General features: G+C 46.3%; 1 protein-coding gene across 10 annotated transcripts in view; it reads left to right on the top strand.

The window, feature by feature from the left end:
• Positions 1 to 11,594: 11,594 nt before the first annotated feature.
• ITFG2 (integrin alpha FG-GAP repeat containing 2) overlaps positions 11,595 to 20,405 on the top strand; it is a 68,295-nt gene continuing 59,484 nt past the window's right edge. For 3 of the 10 annotated variants that reach the window (XM_078859263.1, XM_078859264.1, XM_078859265.1), the window contains exons 1-5: positions 11,939 to 12,359; positions 13,802 to 13,897; positions 14,463 to 14,504; positions 18,050 to 18,227; positions 19,739 to 19,881. In XM_078859263.1, coding sequence (XP_078715389.1) covers positions 12,264 to 12,359; positions 13,802 to 13,897; positions 14,463 to 14,504; positions 18,050 to 18,227; positions 19,739 to 19,881 — 555 coding nt within the window. In that variant the 5' untranslated portion in view covers positions 11,939 to 12,263. Of the gene's footprint in view, positions 11,680 to 11,938; positions 12,360 to 12,398; positions 12,446 to 13,801; positions 13,898 to 14,462; positions 14,505 to 18,049; positions 18,228 to 19,738; positions 19,882 to 20,405 lie in introns of those variants that run through there. The other 7 variants (XM_078859268.1, XM_078859266.1, XM_078859267.1 and 4 more) reach the window with 5 other exon arrangements.

The following is a 20,405-nucleotide window of genomic DNA, read 5'->3' as shown; positions in this document are numbered from 1 at the left end:
CTTTTGGTCTTTCGGTAAAGTCACGTAAATAGGTTCAAAGAAAATAATAATTATAAAAACTACGACGTTTCGATCGCAACACAAGCGGTCGTTTTCCTGGTGTTGCGATCGAAACGTCGTAGTTTTTTAGTTATTTTCTTTGAACCAGTCTACGTGACTTTACCGAAAGACACAAAGAATATGAATTCCTGCAGTCACGAAAGCTTTAAGTCAAGATTTAATCCTGTCTGCATTAACCACACACGGTACCGGTGGTGAACATACGAACAAAAGAACGTGCTCTGGTAATATATGAGGCTTTGTCTCTGAAACTGATTGGTCCACACCAGAGACAGCTTTCTTTTGAGCCTCGTCTCAAAGTGCTCGTCCAGAGAACGCCAAAAGGCGAACAGCACAAAGACAATGCCACTCTCAGGGCATTTATAGCTTTGGATTGAGCAGCTACAATATGGGACATTTCTTGCAAGTCTCAAAATATAACAAAAGGTTTTACCCTTTCTGGCAATAAAACAGTTGTGTTAAGATATTAAAACAGAATCATTTTTCAACGAATCCTGTGTGCATTAACCACACGCAAGGTACCTGTGGTGAACATGCAAACACAAGATAGAATGTTGACATTTACCCACCCCACGCGAATACTCACGCACGCATGCTCGGGAACGTTTCACTCGATCGCTGGGGCTGAACGTGCGTGGGAAGGTGGAGCGAGGGAGTTTGGAGGTTTTATGGAGATGGTGGATGTCAAACTCGCGGTTAAACTGAGGTGTCGGCGGTTCGCGGTTGTCCACACATCGGTATAGGCGGTTGGCTAACGTACGGTGCGAAAGAAGCTTCATGCTTACGTGCGTGGAGAAGGGCAGTGACAACGCTTGCAGACAGGTTCCTGGACACTAATAACGCGCCCTTTGATTTAGGCGCGGGAACATTCTGCGCTGAATAAAACGTCTAATGATTCATTTTTATCGCGGTGTCGTCGTTCATGCAAATTGCATCTCACAGTCGCCGAGCAGGAGACACAGACCGAGCTGGAAGGCTGCCAGGCGGTGAGCTGGCACTGCCGACTATTCTGTTGCAGTTCCTCTACATATTAAGATGCCAAGTTGGAAAATCAACCCGCGCGTTACTCAAACTGGATTATCCACAGCAGCGATCATTGCCGCCCCCTCCCCCACCCACCCATCCACCCCGTTCTGGCAGAGGAATGCCGAATTCACACCTGCAATTAGCACGGTTGGCTACGTACGGTGCGAAAGAAGTCTAACGTGCCTACACAAACAAATGTTGTCCAACTCTCGACCCGCGAGCATCGAGGAGGTGCCCGTACCCTGGCTCGTCAGGGGAAGGCGGTCCAGCTAGCGGACGAAGTCGCCACCCGTTTCCATCTGTACGGGGATCGAGCGTTGCCCCCTCTCCCCCTTGCGCAAGCCGTGGTCCACGGAAGTCGCCGCACAGGGGCAGCCCCCCACCGCGAGGATGTCCTCGGGGATGTCCTCTCGCGACAAGTCGCTTCTCGCGTGGACCGCGCTCTGAGTCGCGCCAGCATGAAGGGCACTCTATCAAACACAATTTAATCATCATTATCGTTATTACCATCTCCCCCGACCGGTTCGCTCAATTGAAAGTTAATAATCACCAATGGTTAAATTTCGATTTAAAGCTTTCGTGACTGCAGGGATTCATCTTCTTGGTTCTTTCGGTAAAGTCACGTAGAAGGGAAGTAATAAAATAATAAAAATTAAACATAATAAAATAAAATAATTCTCACGACGTTTCGGCTACAACGCAAGCAGCCGTCTTCAGGTGAAGAATGAGACACTACCAAGCTACGAGCTTATATATAAGCTGGGTTGGAGGTGGAAGAGCGCCTTAACAAAAAGAATGTGCATATGAAGAGGAATTTAGCATATTCATGAGAAATGCGTAGGAGGTGGGCGGGGGGTTTCAAAGTCATATTATGCCCATGCATTATGCAGGATCAGCAGCACCAAGGGGGGGGTGCAGGGAGTAGCATTAACAAAGGAAAGGAATGTTAATGATATGTAGCTGCAGTTACTAAACAACCACGTAGAAAACTAAAGTATAAACTACATAAAAAACTAAAGTGTAAACTGCATAGCACCATCAGTATACTTACTATACTCTACAATAAGCTGAGTTACTAACAGCAAGTAATACATTACAATTCTACGTCGTAAAAATTACTTCCCTTCTACGTGACTTTGCCGAAAGAACCAAGAAGATGAATCACCAATGGCTTCAATTAAACGCATCAGATTAAATTGCCTTTGCAGTTACTTTTGGCGGAATTTCATCTCTGAGAATTAAAACGTTTCGTTCACTGTGGCGCGGCACGCACATTGACGCCGGCGGCGGAGGGAGTGGGGAACTGCTGACCCCTACTGCGTGGAGCGAAGGTGACTTGAAGGGGGCCTCAGAAGTAGCTCTGCAGTATCCACTTCCGCGGACCTTCCTCGAAGATCGAGCGTTGCACTCCTCTGCCAGAGTTCTGAACGGATGCTCTAGCTCGTGATGAAATATAAAACGTGGGGACATGATATACTGCAGCTATTTCTACCCAGAATTCGCGATATGCGGTTTGAATTCAATCATATGCAGATATGCGGTCGGACGTGGGACAATATGGCGTGTGTTTTACTGTGTGCGTACTGTGTGTGTCGTGTGTTTACTGCGTTGTGTGTGTACTGTGTGTGTATTGTGTGTGTAGTGTGTGTACTGTGTTGTGCATATACTCTGTGTACTGTTTGTGTAGTATGTGTATTGTGTATACTGTGTGTGCGGTGTGTGTACTGTGTGTGTGCGGTGTGTGTTCTGTGTGTGTGTGTGGTGTGTGTACTGTGTGTACTGTGTGTGCGGTGTGTGTACTGTGTGTGTACTCTGTGTGTACTGTGTGTGTACTGTGTGTGTACTGTGTGTGGTGTGTGTACTGTGTGTGTACTATGTGTGCGGTGTGTGTACTGTGTGTGTACTCTGTGTGTACTGTGTGTGTACTGTGTGTGTACTGTGTGTACTGTGTGTGTACTGTGTGTGTACTGTGCGTACTGTGTGTGTACTGTGTGTGTACTGTGTGTGTACTGTGTGTACTGTGTGTACTATGTGTGCGGTGTGTGTACTCTGTGTGTACTGTGTGTGTACTGTGTGTACTGTGTGTGTACTGTGTGTGTACTGTGTGTGTACTGTGTGTACTGTGTGTGTACTGTGTGTGTACTGTGTGTACTGTGTGTGTACTGTGTGTACTGTGTGTGTCCTGTGTGTGTACTGTGTGTACTGTGTGTGTACTGTGTGTACTGTGTGTGTACTGTGTGTGTACTGTGTGTACTGTGTGTGTCCTGTGTGTACTGTGTGTGTACTGTGTGTGTACTGTGTGTACTGTGTGTACTGTGTGTGTACTCTGTGTGTACTGTGTGTACTGTGTGTGTACTGTGTGTGTACTGTGTGTGTCCTGTGTGTGTACTGTGTGTGTACTGTGTGTGTCCTGTGTGTACTGTGTGTACTGTGTGTGTCCTGTGTGTACTGTGTGTGTACTGTGTGTGTCCTGTGTGTGTCCTGTGTGTACTGTGTGTACTGTGTGTGTACTGTGTGTGTACTGTGTGTGTACTGTGTGTGTACTGTGTGTGTCCTGTGTGTACTGTGTGTACTGTGTGTACTGTGTGTGTACTGTGTGTGCTACTCAGCAGGCAACTGTCCCGTGCGCCGCACTGTGGAAGTTTGGTAGCTGCACGGGTCATGCGACGCGATGTCGCTGTGCGCACTCTTTTCGTACCGCATCTACCGCATAAAGCGAGGCAAACGTGTCAGTATATACATATATTACATTAATATATTCATTGAATATAATAGCATGCATTTTTATGATGATGATGATTATTGTTATTATTACCTATAGGGGAATATAGGCCTCTGCAATGGCCATTAATCAAACGTTACGCGCAGCCTGAACGCTCCTCTCGGTAACCGTCCACTCTCTTCCTCTAGACATGGCACGCGTCCCCCTGGCACCACGTGCCAGTGGAAGCGCTCCCTGCTCTCAATAATCGCCGCACTCTTTCTGCAAAAACATTCCACCTCTTCCCCAAACATACAAATCTGAGCTGTTGTGATGGCAATGTTGGGTTTGATTCGTCTCTCTCTCTCTCTCTACCTCCCTCCCTCCTCTTTCCGTCTCTGTGTTGCCCCCTGCCAGCAGCAACACTTGGCTTTAATCAGAATCAGTCCTGGGCGCAATTAAAACGATTGAGCCGCAGGATTTTTATAGAAAAAGACACCCCAAGGAGTGTTGCTGTCCTGCTACGATAAGCCGTGAGCAGCGGCTGTCCACATTGGAGCGTAAAATTGTCCGCCGAGGTTAAATTGCGTTTGCTTCTCTCTCGCGCGTGGCCGCATCGACTTTCATTAACACATAATCATCAGGACCAAACGAAAAATAATATCATGCCCGGGCAGAGGCCATAGCGAAGACCCAGATGACATGGACAGGTGCCTCGGGCGTTGGGTGTGTGGGACGGGTGGGAGGGTGGGTAGGGTGCATGCTAGCATTATGGATGAATGGACACGCGAAAAATAAAACCACGGTGTCACGGGTCCTGCCAATAATGGAAAGACGCACCACGTGTTGTTGTTCCTCTTTGTTAAAATGTTGTCCCGCCGTGCTGCGGATGCTGGGATTTTCGCTGGCTGCCTGTTGCCCCCGTGTGTGTGCGCGCGTGTGTACGTGCGTGCCTGTTGTCGTTTATGTCTGTGTCCAATGGCGTAAGCTCTCTGGTGTACAGGCGGTGCAACTGCACTGCGGGGTCCAGTTTCCGTTCTGGAGGAAATTGAAAATAGGACCGCATTTCATTCCTTGTAGCAGGGCCCATGCCAACCAGCACCACGCCAGTGCCTGCTGGGTCTGTGATGTCCTTTACTCTTTTTCATTTTCTCTCCAATTAATTGCCTCTTCGTCGCACCGCCCTCTACATTTTCCCTCATTTGCAAGGGCGACCGTGTATTTCACTCGTTTGTCCTCCGTGAGGCGCTTTGAGATGCCGTGGCATTCAAGCGATAAATGAATGTAAATCCAGTTGCCCGGTTAGTGTTGTGAGATGAAGACAATTTCCATTCTGAGCTCTCCAAAGCTCGCGTTGCTTCTACCCAGTGACAATCAACAGTCCCCTGGAAGATGCCATCACAGAACTACTTCTGAAGTCACTGCTATCGGCTTCTCTATCCCAACTCGGGGGACATCGTTTATACGTCGAATTCTCAGAGCTGAAATAATCTGAATCAAGTGACGAATCGACTTTTTTTTATGCGATGGCTTTTCTTGTGAGCAGCCATTGGTGGCCAGGCTGAGACGATCAACCCACTACACTCGAGGAGCGCAGCTTATTCACAGGTGACTGCCTGGACTCGAAACCCAGGCTCTCGGCGCTCTGACTTCTGGGCCACAACCCAGTCACCTCCTCAGGGCAACTGGCTCAGTTGCCTGCACTGAGCACGTCGGGGCGTCGCGGTGGTGAGATATTGACTACTTCGCCTGATATACAGGTGGCCGTGGGTTCGATCCAGACCCTGATGCCATGGTCGCGTGAATTTTTCTCCGGGTCCTCCGGTTTTTCCCACCGCATTTAGAAACATACGTTTAGAGTATTTGGCTGTTATGCATTTTCACACGCTAAGCCACTTCATTGGGCTATCATTTGTGATAGTCAGGTCGCTTATAAAAAAAAAAAGCTTCATAGCTCAGTGGGCCTTATCTGGTAAAATAAGAAAAAATGTGTTTAGTATTGTAGTTTTAGTGTATTACCGTTCTTCGCTTGGACCTTGTGCACACCGTATTCGTACCGGAGTCTGGCCATCCATCGCCTGCAGGCTTGGCAGGAACCTCTAGCTGATCGCGCCAAGGAATCCGGCACAAAAAAAGTTTCTCTTGATTTACATATTGAATGTTGGGCTCATGAGATAACCGTGGCGTTCACGTAATCAATTATTCACGCCGTCTCTATGAATACACTTTGCATGCGTTTACAACAACAACAACAACATGAAAGAGGTGCTTGCACAGGATGAGCTGTGGCTCAGTCTGAAGCAGCGGTTCGTACCCCGCCAGTTTTGGGCACTTTTTAATGGTTTCACGTCCGCACGATTACCCTTTTATTCCACTTATAAATTGGCGAGGCGTCGTGGAGCAGTTGGCTAGTGCCCTGCGCTGTGAACCCGGCGACCCGCGTTGATTTCCCGACCGCAGCTGCCACCAGCGGCGAGCGAGATCTGGACCGGTCCTGCCCACACTCCACCACGCCACCCTTGAACCTCACCAACCCACACTGACCGGCATGGTGATGTATGGTCAAGCAACCTTCCGTGACCAAAATGTGTGGATGGGGCCTTTATCCAGCAATAGATTGACAAAGGAATGTAAATTATTATTATTCCTGATAGATATTTCAAACTGATGAAGTGCAAATTGCATCGTGCCGGTCTGCGATCGCTTCTCCCGATTATTTGTCGAAAAGAGAAGTCGCTGACGTCATGCGAATTAAGCAACAACCTCTTGCTGATTAGCATCATTAAGTTAACGTGGACATAGAGACTGCGTACGGGATGCATGGGCCACACTTTGAGAAGAAAACTAAAATCCTGTCCTGGAGTGTTGAGCCACGCTGGACTGCACTTGTGGGGAGGAACCGCACGGTCGGGTGGAGCCAGCTGCAAACATATACATATTAATAATGTATTAATATTAATTATACGTCGATAATTATTGATAACATAATTTTCAGCCTATGATTAATATATTCATGCTTAATAATAATATTTAATATTATTTATATATTATAATTTGAAGAAGTGTTCCGCAAATTAATGATGAGTGGCGTTCATTATACAACACGTGGGGAGGAGGAAACCGGAGCACCCGGAGAAACCCCCACGCCTTGCGCGAGGGGGCAACGCTCGATCCTCGTACAGATGGAGACAGATGGCGACGGGTCCACTTGCTGCACCGCCTTCTCCTGGCGAGCCAAGGTACGGCACCTCGACGACCACGAGGGAGTTCACAACAACAACAACAACAGCATGTGTGTGTGTGTGCGTGCGGCGATCCACCCAACCCTCGCTGCTGCCCCCACAGCGCTGCACTGGAGGCAGCCACGTGCAGCAGCGGCGTAGCCATCCCGGCTAACGTCGCCGATCCACAACCAGATGACGCGTGCATCACTGCCGAGGTGTGAGCCTCAAGCCCGCACGATCGGCGACGGGGTTATTAGAGCACTTCGCACGAGCGTTAATGTGACAACAAATTGGTATTTTTAGACCGGTTACCGCGTCCTTCGTGAGGCTGTGGCTTTTTTTGTTTTAAACATCTGCCGCAGAGAAATGCACGCCGAGCGAGGCAATTAGCGGCGACAAATGTGCGATGCCCGCTTGAGCGGCCGCCTCTGCCGAGTCGCTCCCGCGGGGCAGAGTATCGTGGCGACGAGAGGACCGCACGCTGCTGCTGCTGCTGCCGCTGTCGCTTAAGCGGACGGCAGAAGGGGAAACATTGAGGCAGGGATTATTGCCTCTGGTAAGATGACCGGGGGATGGGAGGGGGTGATAGCAGTGTTGAAATATAGTTTGTGCGCGAGGTGCCAGGTGAATTACTCTACGGCTGTTAAACAACCTCATTTGTTGGTTGTGGTATATTCCTTAAGGACCCCCTGCTCTCCCCGTTTCTCTGCAATTTTCATGTTTTTGTTTCGTTGATGCCACTGCTGCCGTGCTCGCGCACCGCCACGGATCTTCCGTGTAAGATCGCCGGGAAATTGGTAAAACAAGATTATACTTACTCTTTGGTTTTTTCGGTAAAGTCACGTAAAGTTAAAAAAGAAATAAATTAAATCACGACGTTTCGGAGGCAACACAAGCTTCCGTCTTCAGGTGACGGTTCCATCTGAAGACGGAAGCTTGTGTTGCCTCCGAAACGTCGTGTTTTAATTTATTTGTTTTCTTTTTTAACCTACGTGACTTTAGAGTATGGATCCTTGCAGTCACGAAAACTTCAAATCTAGGATCATACATGCAACAAAGGCTTGGGGAGGCATTCATCCAGCAGTGGATTGATCATGGCTGATGACGATGATGGTAATTGCCTCCGCCGGTGGCATTCTCTAGTGGCAGCGTGAGATAGGAGGGCAGTGGAATGCAGACCATGGTAACTCCCTAATCCACAGGTGTGGGCTACTGCTGCTGCTGCTGCCGATTAATAAATAACAGGCTGTGCATTCCAAAGTGATAAACCCACGTGTGATATGTACTCGACGCGTAATGGTAAATTTATTCAACGATTCAAATCGTTACACTCGCGATGCATTCGTCAACTTAAGTGCATTGACGTTACTTGCTATTTTATTCAATTTACGTGCAAATAATATGCCCGTGTTACGGTTAGGGTGAAGGTAGGGGGGGGGGCAGAGACTAGATACAAAAACAAGACAAGAAATACGATTGTTGAATCATGGCTGAAAAAACACCGCTTGGGGAGGGTGGTGGTGAAAGTATGTGGAGGAGATGTATTGTCTGTTTATCTGGTGTTGTTGTTGTTGTTGTTTACATCATTAGACCTCCTTTGGCAAAGGAGGTCTAATGATGTAGATGCTCACCCCGAGCCCTCATTACTTTGATAGTGCAGCATTGTCTTTGAGCTGTACGCCTTTTGGCGTCCTCTGGTCGAGCACCAATTGGGTCGAGGCTCAAAAGAAAGCCGTCCCTTGGTGTGGACCAATCAGTTTCAAGGACAATGCATATATTATCATAGTGTGTTTTTTGTTTGCATTTTGACTGCAAGTATTATGGTTAATGCAGACATGAATCCTTGCAAAAAGGTTTTCTGTTTTGTTGCCAGAAAAAAAAGGAGAAAACCCCCTATTATTATGTTGTTGTTAAGGAAAGTTATGAACTGATTATCGTCTGCAAGTTGTGACCTCGTGAGCCAGCGGTGCGATGACGATTCGTCGTCACGGCCTCCATTGGTCGCCACGAGCCCTCACGACGGTCCCACAGCGCTCCCTCTCGTCCCCACAACTCTTCCTCGCATTGAGGTGGCCTCCTCGCGAGATTCAAGGGCTGGCCGGGGAAGTCGCTGTCCTCTCCACCCCCTCTGTGCATTGAGCGGAGCTCTGCTAACACAACATGGATAGGGATTCCTCGACCACTCTGGATTAAAATATTCAGCAATGTATTTGACGATTCTGCGTTGGCAGTGGTGCACAGGTGCTCTGGGGAATTTGTCAAAATGCTGTGGCCTTAAAAGGAAATAAAAACATTATCGCCTATATTTATGGTAATAGCACATGCTATGAAGGCACAATGCCCCAAACGACGCCTGTTATATACTTGACCGCTTCCGACGGTGTCATTAACGAATCTAGTGTTTTTATTACAGTTTTCTATAAGCCAAAATAAATTAAGATGCATCACTGCTCAGTCGCAACGAAGTTGGACAATATATTAGTGGTTTGCTACCAATCCCCCGGTATTGTAAGTGTTGTAGCTGTACTCTCCACCACACCGGTAGTCATTAATTGGCACGTTTTGTTTACGTGACAAACCTTACTGGCTGTGTCTGGTGGTGGAGGGTTACGGCACATTTAAATACTTACGCGATATGACTCAAAATCCTTTATTATGAATTAAAGTGAGCTATGTGATCACATTTGAAAGTAAGTTGTGCTAACACAACATGCACTTTATTTATATTCTTTGGGTCTTTTGGTGACGTAATTGTCACGTCAAGCATATAGTACCGTGGTGACACGTCATCAAATTAACGCCAGCACGTGGGGGTCGACAAATGGGCCGTACATGTAACCACAAAAGTTGTGCCACCTCGTCATAATAAACAACAGCCACGATCGATCCACCCCTGGATGAGGGCCTCCCCAAGCCACCACCAACTCTCGTGGTCACACGATGCAGACAACGATCTCGCACTCGCACATGAGCTGATCTCGCCGCTCTATCGCTGCTGGAGACTCGAGTGGTATCATTAGTTTTGCTTTGGCCCATGGACTATATGGAGATCAAATGAAAACTGGGAGACCTTTTAAGTTAGATTTTAATTACATTTGGCGTTTCAGCACCCCAAGTGAAACAGGGTCAGCCATTTCTTGGGACTGGCATCAGGTTAAAGTTGGGATAGGTCTAAATAAAGATCATAATTTTGATATGTTAAGGTCAACCTGCGTGGTAGTTAAAAAAAGTGCCACTTTATGCTTAGTCAATAGTGATTTACATTAATGACTGGGGTCTGCCATGGGAATGTGGAAATTCCACCACTGTCTCTAGGCTGCGAAGCGAGATGAGCACTGCGTGATAAATTAATCAGCCAGACAATTAAACAGCCCGAAATAGTCTGGACCCAACTGCCCTTGTGATTATGTGTGTGTGTGTTAACATAAACAATGTTGAACTGTGAGGTGCATGACTGTGATCGCTATAAACACATTCCTGCGGAGGGAGCTGGTAGGAACGTTGGGTTGCTCGGTCAATGGCCAGGGTCAACGGCGGCGTGGTGTATTCCGCAAATATGGCCGACTGTGAGGGCGGGCACAAGCCGGCGTGAGTAGGTTAAACGTTGAGTTTTATAAGTGCACCACGGGGTGACCAGCCCCTCCCCACCCAGCCCCACCCCTCCCACCAAGCACCCAGCCCCACCCTCCCCACCCAGCCCCTCCCCACCCTCCCCACCCAGCCCCTCCCCATTTTCCCCGCTCAGCCCCTCCCCACCCTCTCCTCTCCACCCAGCCCCACCTCCCCCACTTTTGGATTCACGACGGACGGACGGACGGACACAATAGTCCCCTGTGGGCTGGTGTAACCAGGAGGTTCCTACCAGTATCAGACTGTATTCTTCCCACTGGCAATAGACAGGCACGGGCATTGCCCTGTGATTGTCTACAATCCGTGTAGCTCATGCACAAAGGCTGCTTGCATCGCTCCATCTCCAGCGTGCACGTCCTCCCCGGTGCGTTCTCTCATCCAACCGCTTTTCTCGCTGGGCTAGAGGTGGCGGCGGCTTCGAGAGGCCTTGAGTTCAGCAGCGGGTCGAACTGCACAGATGATGATGGTGATGTTTGTGTTTAAGGCATTTACTAATAAAATGTTCCGGTAAAGCGTACAGCCTTAAAACATTTTTACTAACACCTCAGGCAAATTTATGACATGCCTGAATATTCTCTTCATGCTCCTAAAATAAACACATTTGGTAATTTGTATTCCAATCACTATGTTTCTCATACATGAAACAATTTGCCATCCGTTTTATGTTAAAACTATTCATTATCACTGAGTTTTAATTAGCTGTGGCATTTACTTTTAGGACAATGTGAAAGATTGCAATTGTTTAAAATGTCTCTAAATGTACAACGTGTACCTCATTTAAATGTGTAATTTTTCTCCATTGCCGCAGATTATTTTAATGTAGTTTTAATTCCCCCTAATTAGCCAATACACTGCGTCTCAATGCTCTTTTGAAAGGTTGGTCCTGCATTTGTATCAGAATGTTTATGAAGACTGCATGAGGGATCCGATGAACTATTAAGCTCTTTTCACAGATGTCCAATAGGGGAGGTGAGCAAGCTACAGCAACAGCGAAGAATAATTGTTTTATTGGAGTGCAAATAGAGAAAGGGTAAAGAGGTAAGACTCAAAACACCACACAGATTGATTCAATAATCCATTTCCACTGCAAATCTCCTGGCCAACCCGTATATTTTTGATTCTGCATAAAGTTGTCTGCTGTACGCACTTATGAAAGGGGCTTTAATTCCGCATTGATTTTGCATCATCATCGTTAAGCCATGATCATCTACTGCTGGATTGAAGGCTTCCATGGATTGTCATAGAGGAGGTTGACTGGGGCAGAGAGCGGGGGGGGGTGATGACGTCACCCTCGTCACGGGGTACACACCCACGTGGTGTCGCGACAGTAAACATAACTTATACATTGAATTCCCCACAAATATCCTCCCACGTTAACAATTCACAAGCCAGAGCTTTACGCGTCGAGCGTGTATCAAGCGCGTGCCTTTGTGCAACAGTGAATAAGATTGCGTTTTTTTGACCGACGCGCTCCTTTTCTCGACCACCCCAGGGCGCCCTCGGCGTCGTGGGCGGCGGGGATTGGGCGCCTGTTTTCCGGCAGCGCTTCTAGGCGAGGCCGTGGTCTCCCCCGGCGCAGGGCCCCGTACATCAACCGAGGGTCTTTCACTCGGGCCGCGGAGATGCGGACGGTGTCGTTTGTGGAGCGGGTCGCGCTGGAGTTCTCCGGGAACCTCTTCCCGCACGCCATGTGCCTGGGAGACGCCGACAACGATGGGGTAGAGTTTTACCGCCACGTGAGGGAACCGTGGTAGTGCAGTTGCACGGTGGACACGATTGCCATAATTAGGGTAATCGTGTTGCGGTGAGATGCGTGCTGTCAAATTACCCTTAACTTAACACGCGAATACTACCTAATAGGAATGCATATACTGTATGGTGAACTTCTTTCGCACCGTACGTAACCAATCGGAGGTGCGGGGCAGTAAACCCATCTTAAAGCAGGATGGGACGCACACATAGTGATGTTTGATCGCCACACTGAATGTTGTGTATGTCTGGCCGACACTAATGTTGTCCGTCACAAGGGGTATTGACCATAATCTATCTAGATTAGAAGTATGGTCTAATTGACCATACTTGATGAAGCTGGTCACTGTGCGGGTTGGTGAAGGCAGCGAGTGCAGCGGGCATTGCCTTGGCAGCGTAGAAGTACAGTCCAACAATGGAATTTGCTGCACTTTCCTTTGCTGTCCATCACGTTGGCCTTCAACCCAACAAATTGTATATATAATAAACAACCATATATAGTATATATATATTTTATTTTCTAATATAACGTTTTCTATTTGTATGTTTGAGTATGAATGCGGAGTCGCCTTGAGTGGCAGATTTGTGCCAAAAATGTACCACAGGTGTGTAAGGGACCGTCCATAAATGACGTCACGCACCTAGGAGGGGGGGGGTCAGACATTTGTGACGATGTGTGACGAGGGGGGGGGGTTTGAGAAATGTGACGTCACATCAAAATGCGCAACTTTAAATTAATATATACAACACGTTCTATTTAATTAAATAGACTTTTTAATAAATGTTTTCTTAAACCTTCAAAAAATGCATCGCAGGAACAAAAAAAATGGTACCATCAACTGTGTCTGACGAATTAACAAAGACACACTCCGTTTATCTATGGGACCTTTTTTGCCAGTATCAAAAATGATGCAAAATGAAAATCGGTCGTACCCTTTCTGGCCATAAAAGAGGTGTTAAGATATTCAGGCACATTTTTGCAAGAGATTAAATCTGAATGAACCACACATACTTATGTAAAAACGTGCAAACACACATTCTCTGATAACATATGCATTGCCTTTGAAACTGATTATCCGACACCAGAGACAGCCTTCGTTATGACTTTGTCACACCAGTGTCAGAGCAGAGATCGCTAAAAGGTGAACAGCACAAAGATAATGCAGGTATCAGAGCAGTTATAACTCCATTTAGCCTTGCAAATGATTGAATTTGACATGTGCTGTTAGCGAGCAATGACCAAGGCCACAACTATCTAATTACATAACACACAGCTCGCACTACTTAACATGCACAGGCTACCGATTACTTGACCTCCCCTAAGAACTCCCTCGATGCAATTAGCTTCTCAAGCTACGCACGTCCGTGGAGTTTTAAGCTGATGCTGGATGGCTCCCTCTGTGTTTTGCAGCTTAATGAGTTGGTGGTCGGAGACACGAGCGGCCGCCTTTCTGTGTACAAAGGCGACGGCAGAAGCCCTTGCCTGAGCAGCAGCTCCCTGGGCATGGTAAGGACATCTAACCCATATCACTCTTGCAAATGGACCAATCCAGGGCCTCTTGAGTTATCACGTGGCTATAACAACATGAACTTGAACTTGAAAACATGTGGCAAGGCCCACATGAACATTCAGCCAGATGTAGTTCATATTGTTTGGGTCTTTCGGTAAAGTCATGTCTATAGGTTCAAAGAAAATAAAAAAACTAGGACGTTTCGATCGCAACACAAACATTTGTCATCAGGAAGAGGGGGTAAGCTTCTAAAGGCACACTGTTTATAAAGGTTTTAAATGGACCTAGCCCAAATGTCAGCAGCCAATGTTAATGACATTTAGCATGTAATTCGTAGGTTATTTAACGTGGTGTACATTAAATTCCATGGTAATAGTCCACTGACACTAAAGCCTTTTTCACATTTTCAAGGGATATAGGTTTCACAAATATTGGGACGTTATTCATCTTGGGAAATGTTCCAGGGGAGGGATAGCTCAACTCTATTATATATTTGTTTTTACTCATGTGGAAGGTTGAAGTTCAAAAAATAATTGCCATAATTTATTTTGTCAATTTCAGATTACTTGTGTTGGTATCGGAGATGTCTTTAACCAGGGAAAGGTAATACACAGCTACATTATATTTAATTGCACAACACTAGCCACAGGAATATTGAAAAGTGTAAAACTAAACGTGTAGCTTAATATGGGATACTTCTTATTCAGAAATCTATTTTATATTCTCAGGTTTTTTCGGTAAAGTCACGTAGGTAAAACATTAAAAGTAATGAAAGTAAAATAAAACAAAACAAAAATAAAAATAAAATTCACGACGTTTCGGAGGCAACACAAGTCTCCGTCATCAGGTGGGACCGTCACAGCCAGATTAGCTGCATCAAGTGAAGCAATGATTCAAAATGTAATCCCTTATAAGCAAGTTGAAGGGGGGGAGGAGAGGGGGGGGGGAGTTCATCAGAATGTGGTAGCCAATGAATGGAACGTATCGGGAGGGAGGGGGGTGGGAGGGGGAGGGAGCCAACAAAACATTTGGCGACGGCTTGGACGCGGCTGCTGCGCACGCCAACACAATGGGCAGAAAGGGGGGAGGGGAGGTCTGATACACATGATAGAACAAAGGAACGAAAATGCCCATGTTTATACCAATGCAGGCTGAAAAATGAAGAGAGTACTGTTAAAAATAACTGGGGATGTTAACACTCGGTGAAGTAAATTAAAATAGTGCCTGTCAGATAAGATGGTCCAAAAAGTGTAATTAAGTCTTTTTTGCGTGGTTAATAACATCTTTCCAGTGATTACTGAGTTTGTACCCATCATCACGGTTGAAATTATGTCTGTGTTTGTATATTTGTATGGCTTCGTGTACAAACCTTTGATGGTAGCCAGGAGGCTTGCAGAGAACCTTGGTCTCGGAAAAGACAATATCATGAGAGCCCGCCGAGTTGTAGCAATGATCGGCAACGGCCGAAGAATCAGTTCTGCCGTGTTTCAAATCTGACTTGTGCTCGCGGACACGATCAGCAACATGACGTTTTGTTTCTCCAATGTAGCAATCACCACAAATGCAACTCAATTTGTAGACTCCAGGATACTGTAAGTCAGGAACGACATCCTTCACAGATGGAATCAGATCACGGATTTTATGCACTGTGCTGAATCGGACTTGGATCTTATGTTTGTTTAGAATTTTGGAGATCTTTTTGGTCACGCCTGCTATGTATGGTAACGTGATAGTTTTGGTCGGAGTTTCATGTGGTTGTTTCTGTGTGGTGGGAGAGACAGCTTGGCGGATAGTACGGTCAGAGTATCCGTTCATCCTGAGGGCCCGATGTACATGTCTTAATTCATCAGTCAGGTGGTGTTGGTCAGAAATGCCATGGGCTCTGTGGTATAGCGTTTTGATGAGAGAATTCTTTTGAGATGGGTGGTGGTGGGAATCCGGTTTCAGGTAGGAATCTGTGTGGGTGGCTTTCCTGTAGACAGAATGTCCCAAGGATCCGTCAAGCCTCCTCTTAAACAGAATATCCAAGAATGGTAGTTTACCGTCTTTCTCCACTTCCATGGTGAATCTGATAGATGGGTGTCTAGAATTGATGAGGTCCAAGAAGTGGTTCAATGCTGGGAGGCCATGTGGCCAGATGACGAAAGTGTCATCCACATATCTCTTCCACAGGGAAGGACGCAGGGTGGATGTCTGGATGGCGTCTGATTCAAACTTTTCCATGAAAATGTTGGCTATAACTGGTGACAAGGGGGAGCCCATAGGGGTACCCTCATTCTGTTTGTAGAAGGTGCCATTCCAGGTAAAATAGGTGTTGGTGAGGCAATGCCTAACCAGCGCAGGTACATCAGAATTCAATCCCTGTTGGACTAAGTCCTCAATTATTGTTAGGGTGTCCGGTACTGGGACTTTGGTAAACAAAGATACTACATCAAAGCTGACGAGAATGTCATCAGGAGATAGTACCATGTCCTTAACCATAGAGACTAATTGGGTTGAGTTGAGTACTGCCGAAGAGGTCTTGCCTGTGAAGGGGAGCAGAGTATCTGATAGAAAACGGGCTAGTTTGTACGTCGGAGAGTTTATCGTCGACACAATGGGTCGTAGCGGGGTGCCTTCTTTATGGATTTTAGGAAGACCATAGAGTCTGGGAGGTCTTGCCGCCGATGGTTTTAGAGAGGGACGTTTGCTTGGTTCGATTAGGGAAGTCGAACTCATGATGAAACAAACATAAGATCCAAGTCCGATTCAGCACAGTGCATAAAATCCGTGATCTGATTCCATCTGTGAAGGATGTCGTTCCTGACTTACAGTATCCTGGAGTCTACAAATTGAGTTGCATTTGTGGTGATTGCTACATTGGAGAAACAAAACGTCATGTTGCTGATCGTGTCCGCGAGCACAAGTCAGATTTGAAACACGGCAGAACTGATTCTTCGGCCGTTGCCGATCATTGCTACAACTCGGCGGGCTCTCATGATATTGTCTTTTCCGAGACCAAGGTTCTCTGCAAGCCTCCTGGCTACCATCAAAGGTTTGTACACGAAGCCATACAAATATACAAACACAGACATAATTTCAACCGTGATGATGGGTACAAACTCAGTAATCACTGGAAAGATGTTATTAACCACGCAAAAAAGACTTAATTACACTTTTTGGACCATCTTATCTGACAGGCACTATTTTAATTTACTTCACCGAGTGTTAACATCCCCAGTTATTTTTAACAGTACTCTCTTCATTTTTCAGCCTGCATTGGTATAAACATGGGCATTTTCGTTCCTTTGTTCTATCATGTGTATCAGACCTCCCCTCCCCCCTTTCTGCCCATTGTGTTGGCGTGCGCAGCAGCCGCGTCCAAGCCGTCGCCAAATGTTTTGTTGGCTCCCTCCCCCTCCCACCCCCCTCCCTCCCGATACGTTCCATTCATTGGCTACCACATTCTGATGAACTCCCCCCCCCTCTCCTCCCCCCCTTCAACTTGCTTATAAGGGATTACATTTTGAATCATTGCTTCACTTGATGCAGCTAATCTGGCTGTGACGGTCCCACCTGATGACGGAGACTTGTGTTGCCTCCGAAACGTCGTGAATTTTATTTTTGTTTTGTTTTATTTTACTTTCATTACTTTTAATGTTTTACCTACGTGACTTTACCGAAAAAACCTGAGAATATGAATCATTGCAGTCACGAAAGCTTCAAATCTAGAATTAAATCTATTTTAGTGTCACCTTTTATGCGTTGGAACTTTGAAACAAATAATTTACAGTGATGGTTGAAAGCATTATGCAATAGCTCTGTAAAGGATGGTGGGGGGTGGGGGGCATACTTTAACTCATCCAAATGAGCCATTATGAGCAAGACTTTCCTATAAAGTTGTGTTGCTACTGGGAAGTTATACCTAATGAAAAATGTCTAAATTGATTAAAACATTGCCCCAAATTTTCTGACCCAAACCGGTAGAATTTTTTTTTTGCCTTGACAGCTGCCCGTTGCCTTCCAAAGTGCGATTGAAATGCTTCTGAATTAAACATGTTGGAAAGCGCCACATAATACACAATGTTTGCATCATATTTATTAAATGATGAATAACCTGTTATGATGGTAGTCGTCACTGATGTCCTATCTGACCCCTGACCATGCAGAACTTCGTGGTGTCGGTGAGTGGCGAGGGCCTGTGCCACGTGTTCTTTCTGCCGTGGCTATCAAACCCGGCACAAGATACCCCTGCTGCAGAAGAGACGCCGCAGCCCACCACAATCAGGCCAACTCTGCAACAGCACATCCCCGCCAACACCAAAGTCCTGCTTATCAGCGACATCGGTTAGTTCTTTTTTTATCGAGCCCTCTTGGAAGAAATATATAAATGTTGAGCCATGCTGGTAACTTGGCAAACAAGAACCGGCAGAAGCATGCCTTCTGCCGCACGCTGTCTACAAATTGCCGTGTAAAGCAACTGTTATTGATTTATTGGTGTGGCAGATCAGAATGTTCTGGCAGTGCGGTACAAAAGATGACATTAAAAAGCAGGGATGGGGAAAAAATGCAGCGAAACATATGTTATGGTTTAAAATATACACGCTTGCTTGATGTAATTTAATAATTCAAAAGCAGGTTTGCATTTTATGCCGAAAAGCCAGCGTACTCTACAGAATAGCATCTAATCTTGATTTGATTTCCCACCTGATGACGAACGATTGTGTTGCGCCCGAAACGTTTTGATTTATTTTATTTTATACCTACGTGACTTTACCGAAAGAACCAAAGAGTATAGAATAGCATCTATCACGTGGGCCACAAGGGTGTGCTGACACCCAGCAGAACCAGTTCTTGTGGGAACACTGCTTGCCTAATGTGCTAAATGGTTAACTTATTTATGCACTCCTGAATACACTTGCCAAATCACATTCATGCCATCCTCCGTAGAATTTGACTGTAGGATATAAAGTAATAGGTATGTAATGACTCATCCCTCTGCCTCTCAACAATTTTCTTAATTATCACATGTTGGGTTTTGATTAATTTCAGGAGTCAAACTTTTTTTTATAATTAGTTTTGTCACGTCTGTATAGTTCGATTAAACTAAATGTAACTTAAAGCATTATTCATCATCATAAGCCAAGATATATGTACTGTTGGATGAAGGCCTCCCCAAGCCATAGCAATCTCATTGTCTTGCGATGCCACAATCTATCTATAACCTGTGTTACAAATTGAATGAATCGCTCTAGCGCCATGGTGGATGTACTTTTGGACTTATTCCTTCTTTTGGCTGCCACTCCAGTGTTAGTCTCCGCCACGCACGTGGCCTTACCAACTGTGACATATCATTTGCATGCAATTCGGATGAGTCGTAGGTGATCAGTTCTCATTCGAATGGTGTGATGCATCTATCTTGAGCGAAAGCATTATTACATGCCTGTTAACCAAGGAGGAAGGGCTATTGCCCAAAATATTGCCTATTATAAGAACATTAGAAAGAACATAATAACGATTACAAATGAGAGGGGGGAAATGTGGTCCATCTATCTCGTTTGAGTGTTCGTAGCAGGTCTATTCTGGTACAGTATCAAGCCATTTCTAGAAGAGGCCCAGTGCATCAACTTTCAACATGTTTGTGTCAATCTCTTCCATACTCCCACCACTCTTTACGTAAAAATATAAGAAGGAAAAAAATCCAGAATGTTTCCTCTTCGGGGGAGAGAGGGTTTTTACGAATGTAAAAACCCTCTCTTGTGCACCGTTGGTAATGCGGCGTCACGGGGAATGTTTAAAGCTTTGTTCACGAGCGCTGCCGCCGTCGCGTGTGGCTGGGCTGCGTGCTCATCCCGCAGACGGCGACGGGCGCTGTGAGCTGGTCGTGGGCTACACGGACCGCGTGGTGCGCGCCCTCCGCTGGGAGGCCGGCGCCGGGGACTGCCCTGAGAATCCTGTGGGGCATTTCGTTCAGCTGAAGAAGTGGCTTCTAGAGGGACAGGTATTTCATTCGCTGCAACCTCGACATCACCGCGAGAGGCGGTGATGATGGCTTGAAAACAGTGGTGTAGCTAACGAGTATGGCAAGATGTTAGCTACCTCGCCTGATATACAGGAGGTTGTGGGTTTTATCCACACCCTGACATCTGTATATTGGTATTTTGTCTATTCTCCCCGTGATCGCGTGGATTTTTCTCCGGGTCCTCGGTTTTTTTCCCTCCACATTTAGAAACATGCGTTTAGAGTATTTGGCTGCTCCACATCACCACATGATTCGCCACTTCGTTGAGCTATCATTTGTGATCGCCAGGTCGCTTCTGAAAAAAGCTGTATAGCTCAGTGGGGCGTTACCTGGTAAAATAAAAATAAAAAATAGGTTGCACAACTCCATCTGAGCGCGATGGGACCCTGGCACTTGGGTTATAAAGAGGGCCATCTTGGACAGGGGGCTCCCGATTCTTTCTTCGCACCATGGCCCATGCCAACCACGCTACAGCGCTGCTTAAAAATCATGGTTGCTCGTTT

This window comes from Lampetra fluviatilis, chromosome 8, assembly GCF_964198595.1.
Source record: "Lampetra fluviatilis chromosome 8, kcLamFluv1.1, whole genome shotgun sequence".
NCBI classification, from domain to species: domain Eukaryota; kingdom Metazoa; phylum Chordata; class Hyperoartia; order Petromyzontiformes; family Petromyzontidae; genus Lampetra; species Lampetra fluviatilis.
This window is presented reverse-complemented; position numbering and strand designations above follow the sequence as displayed.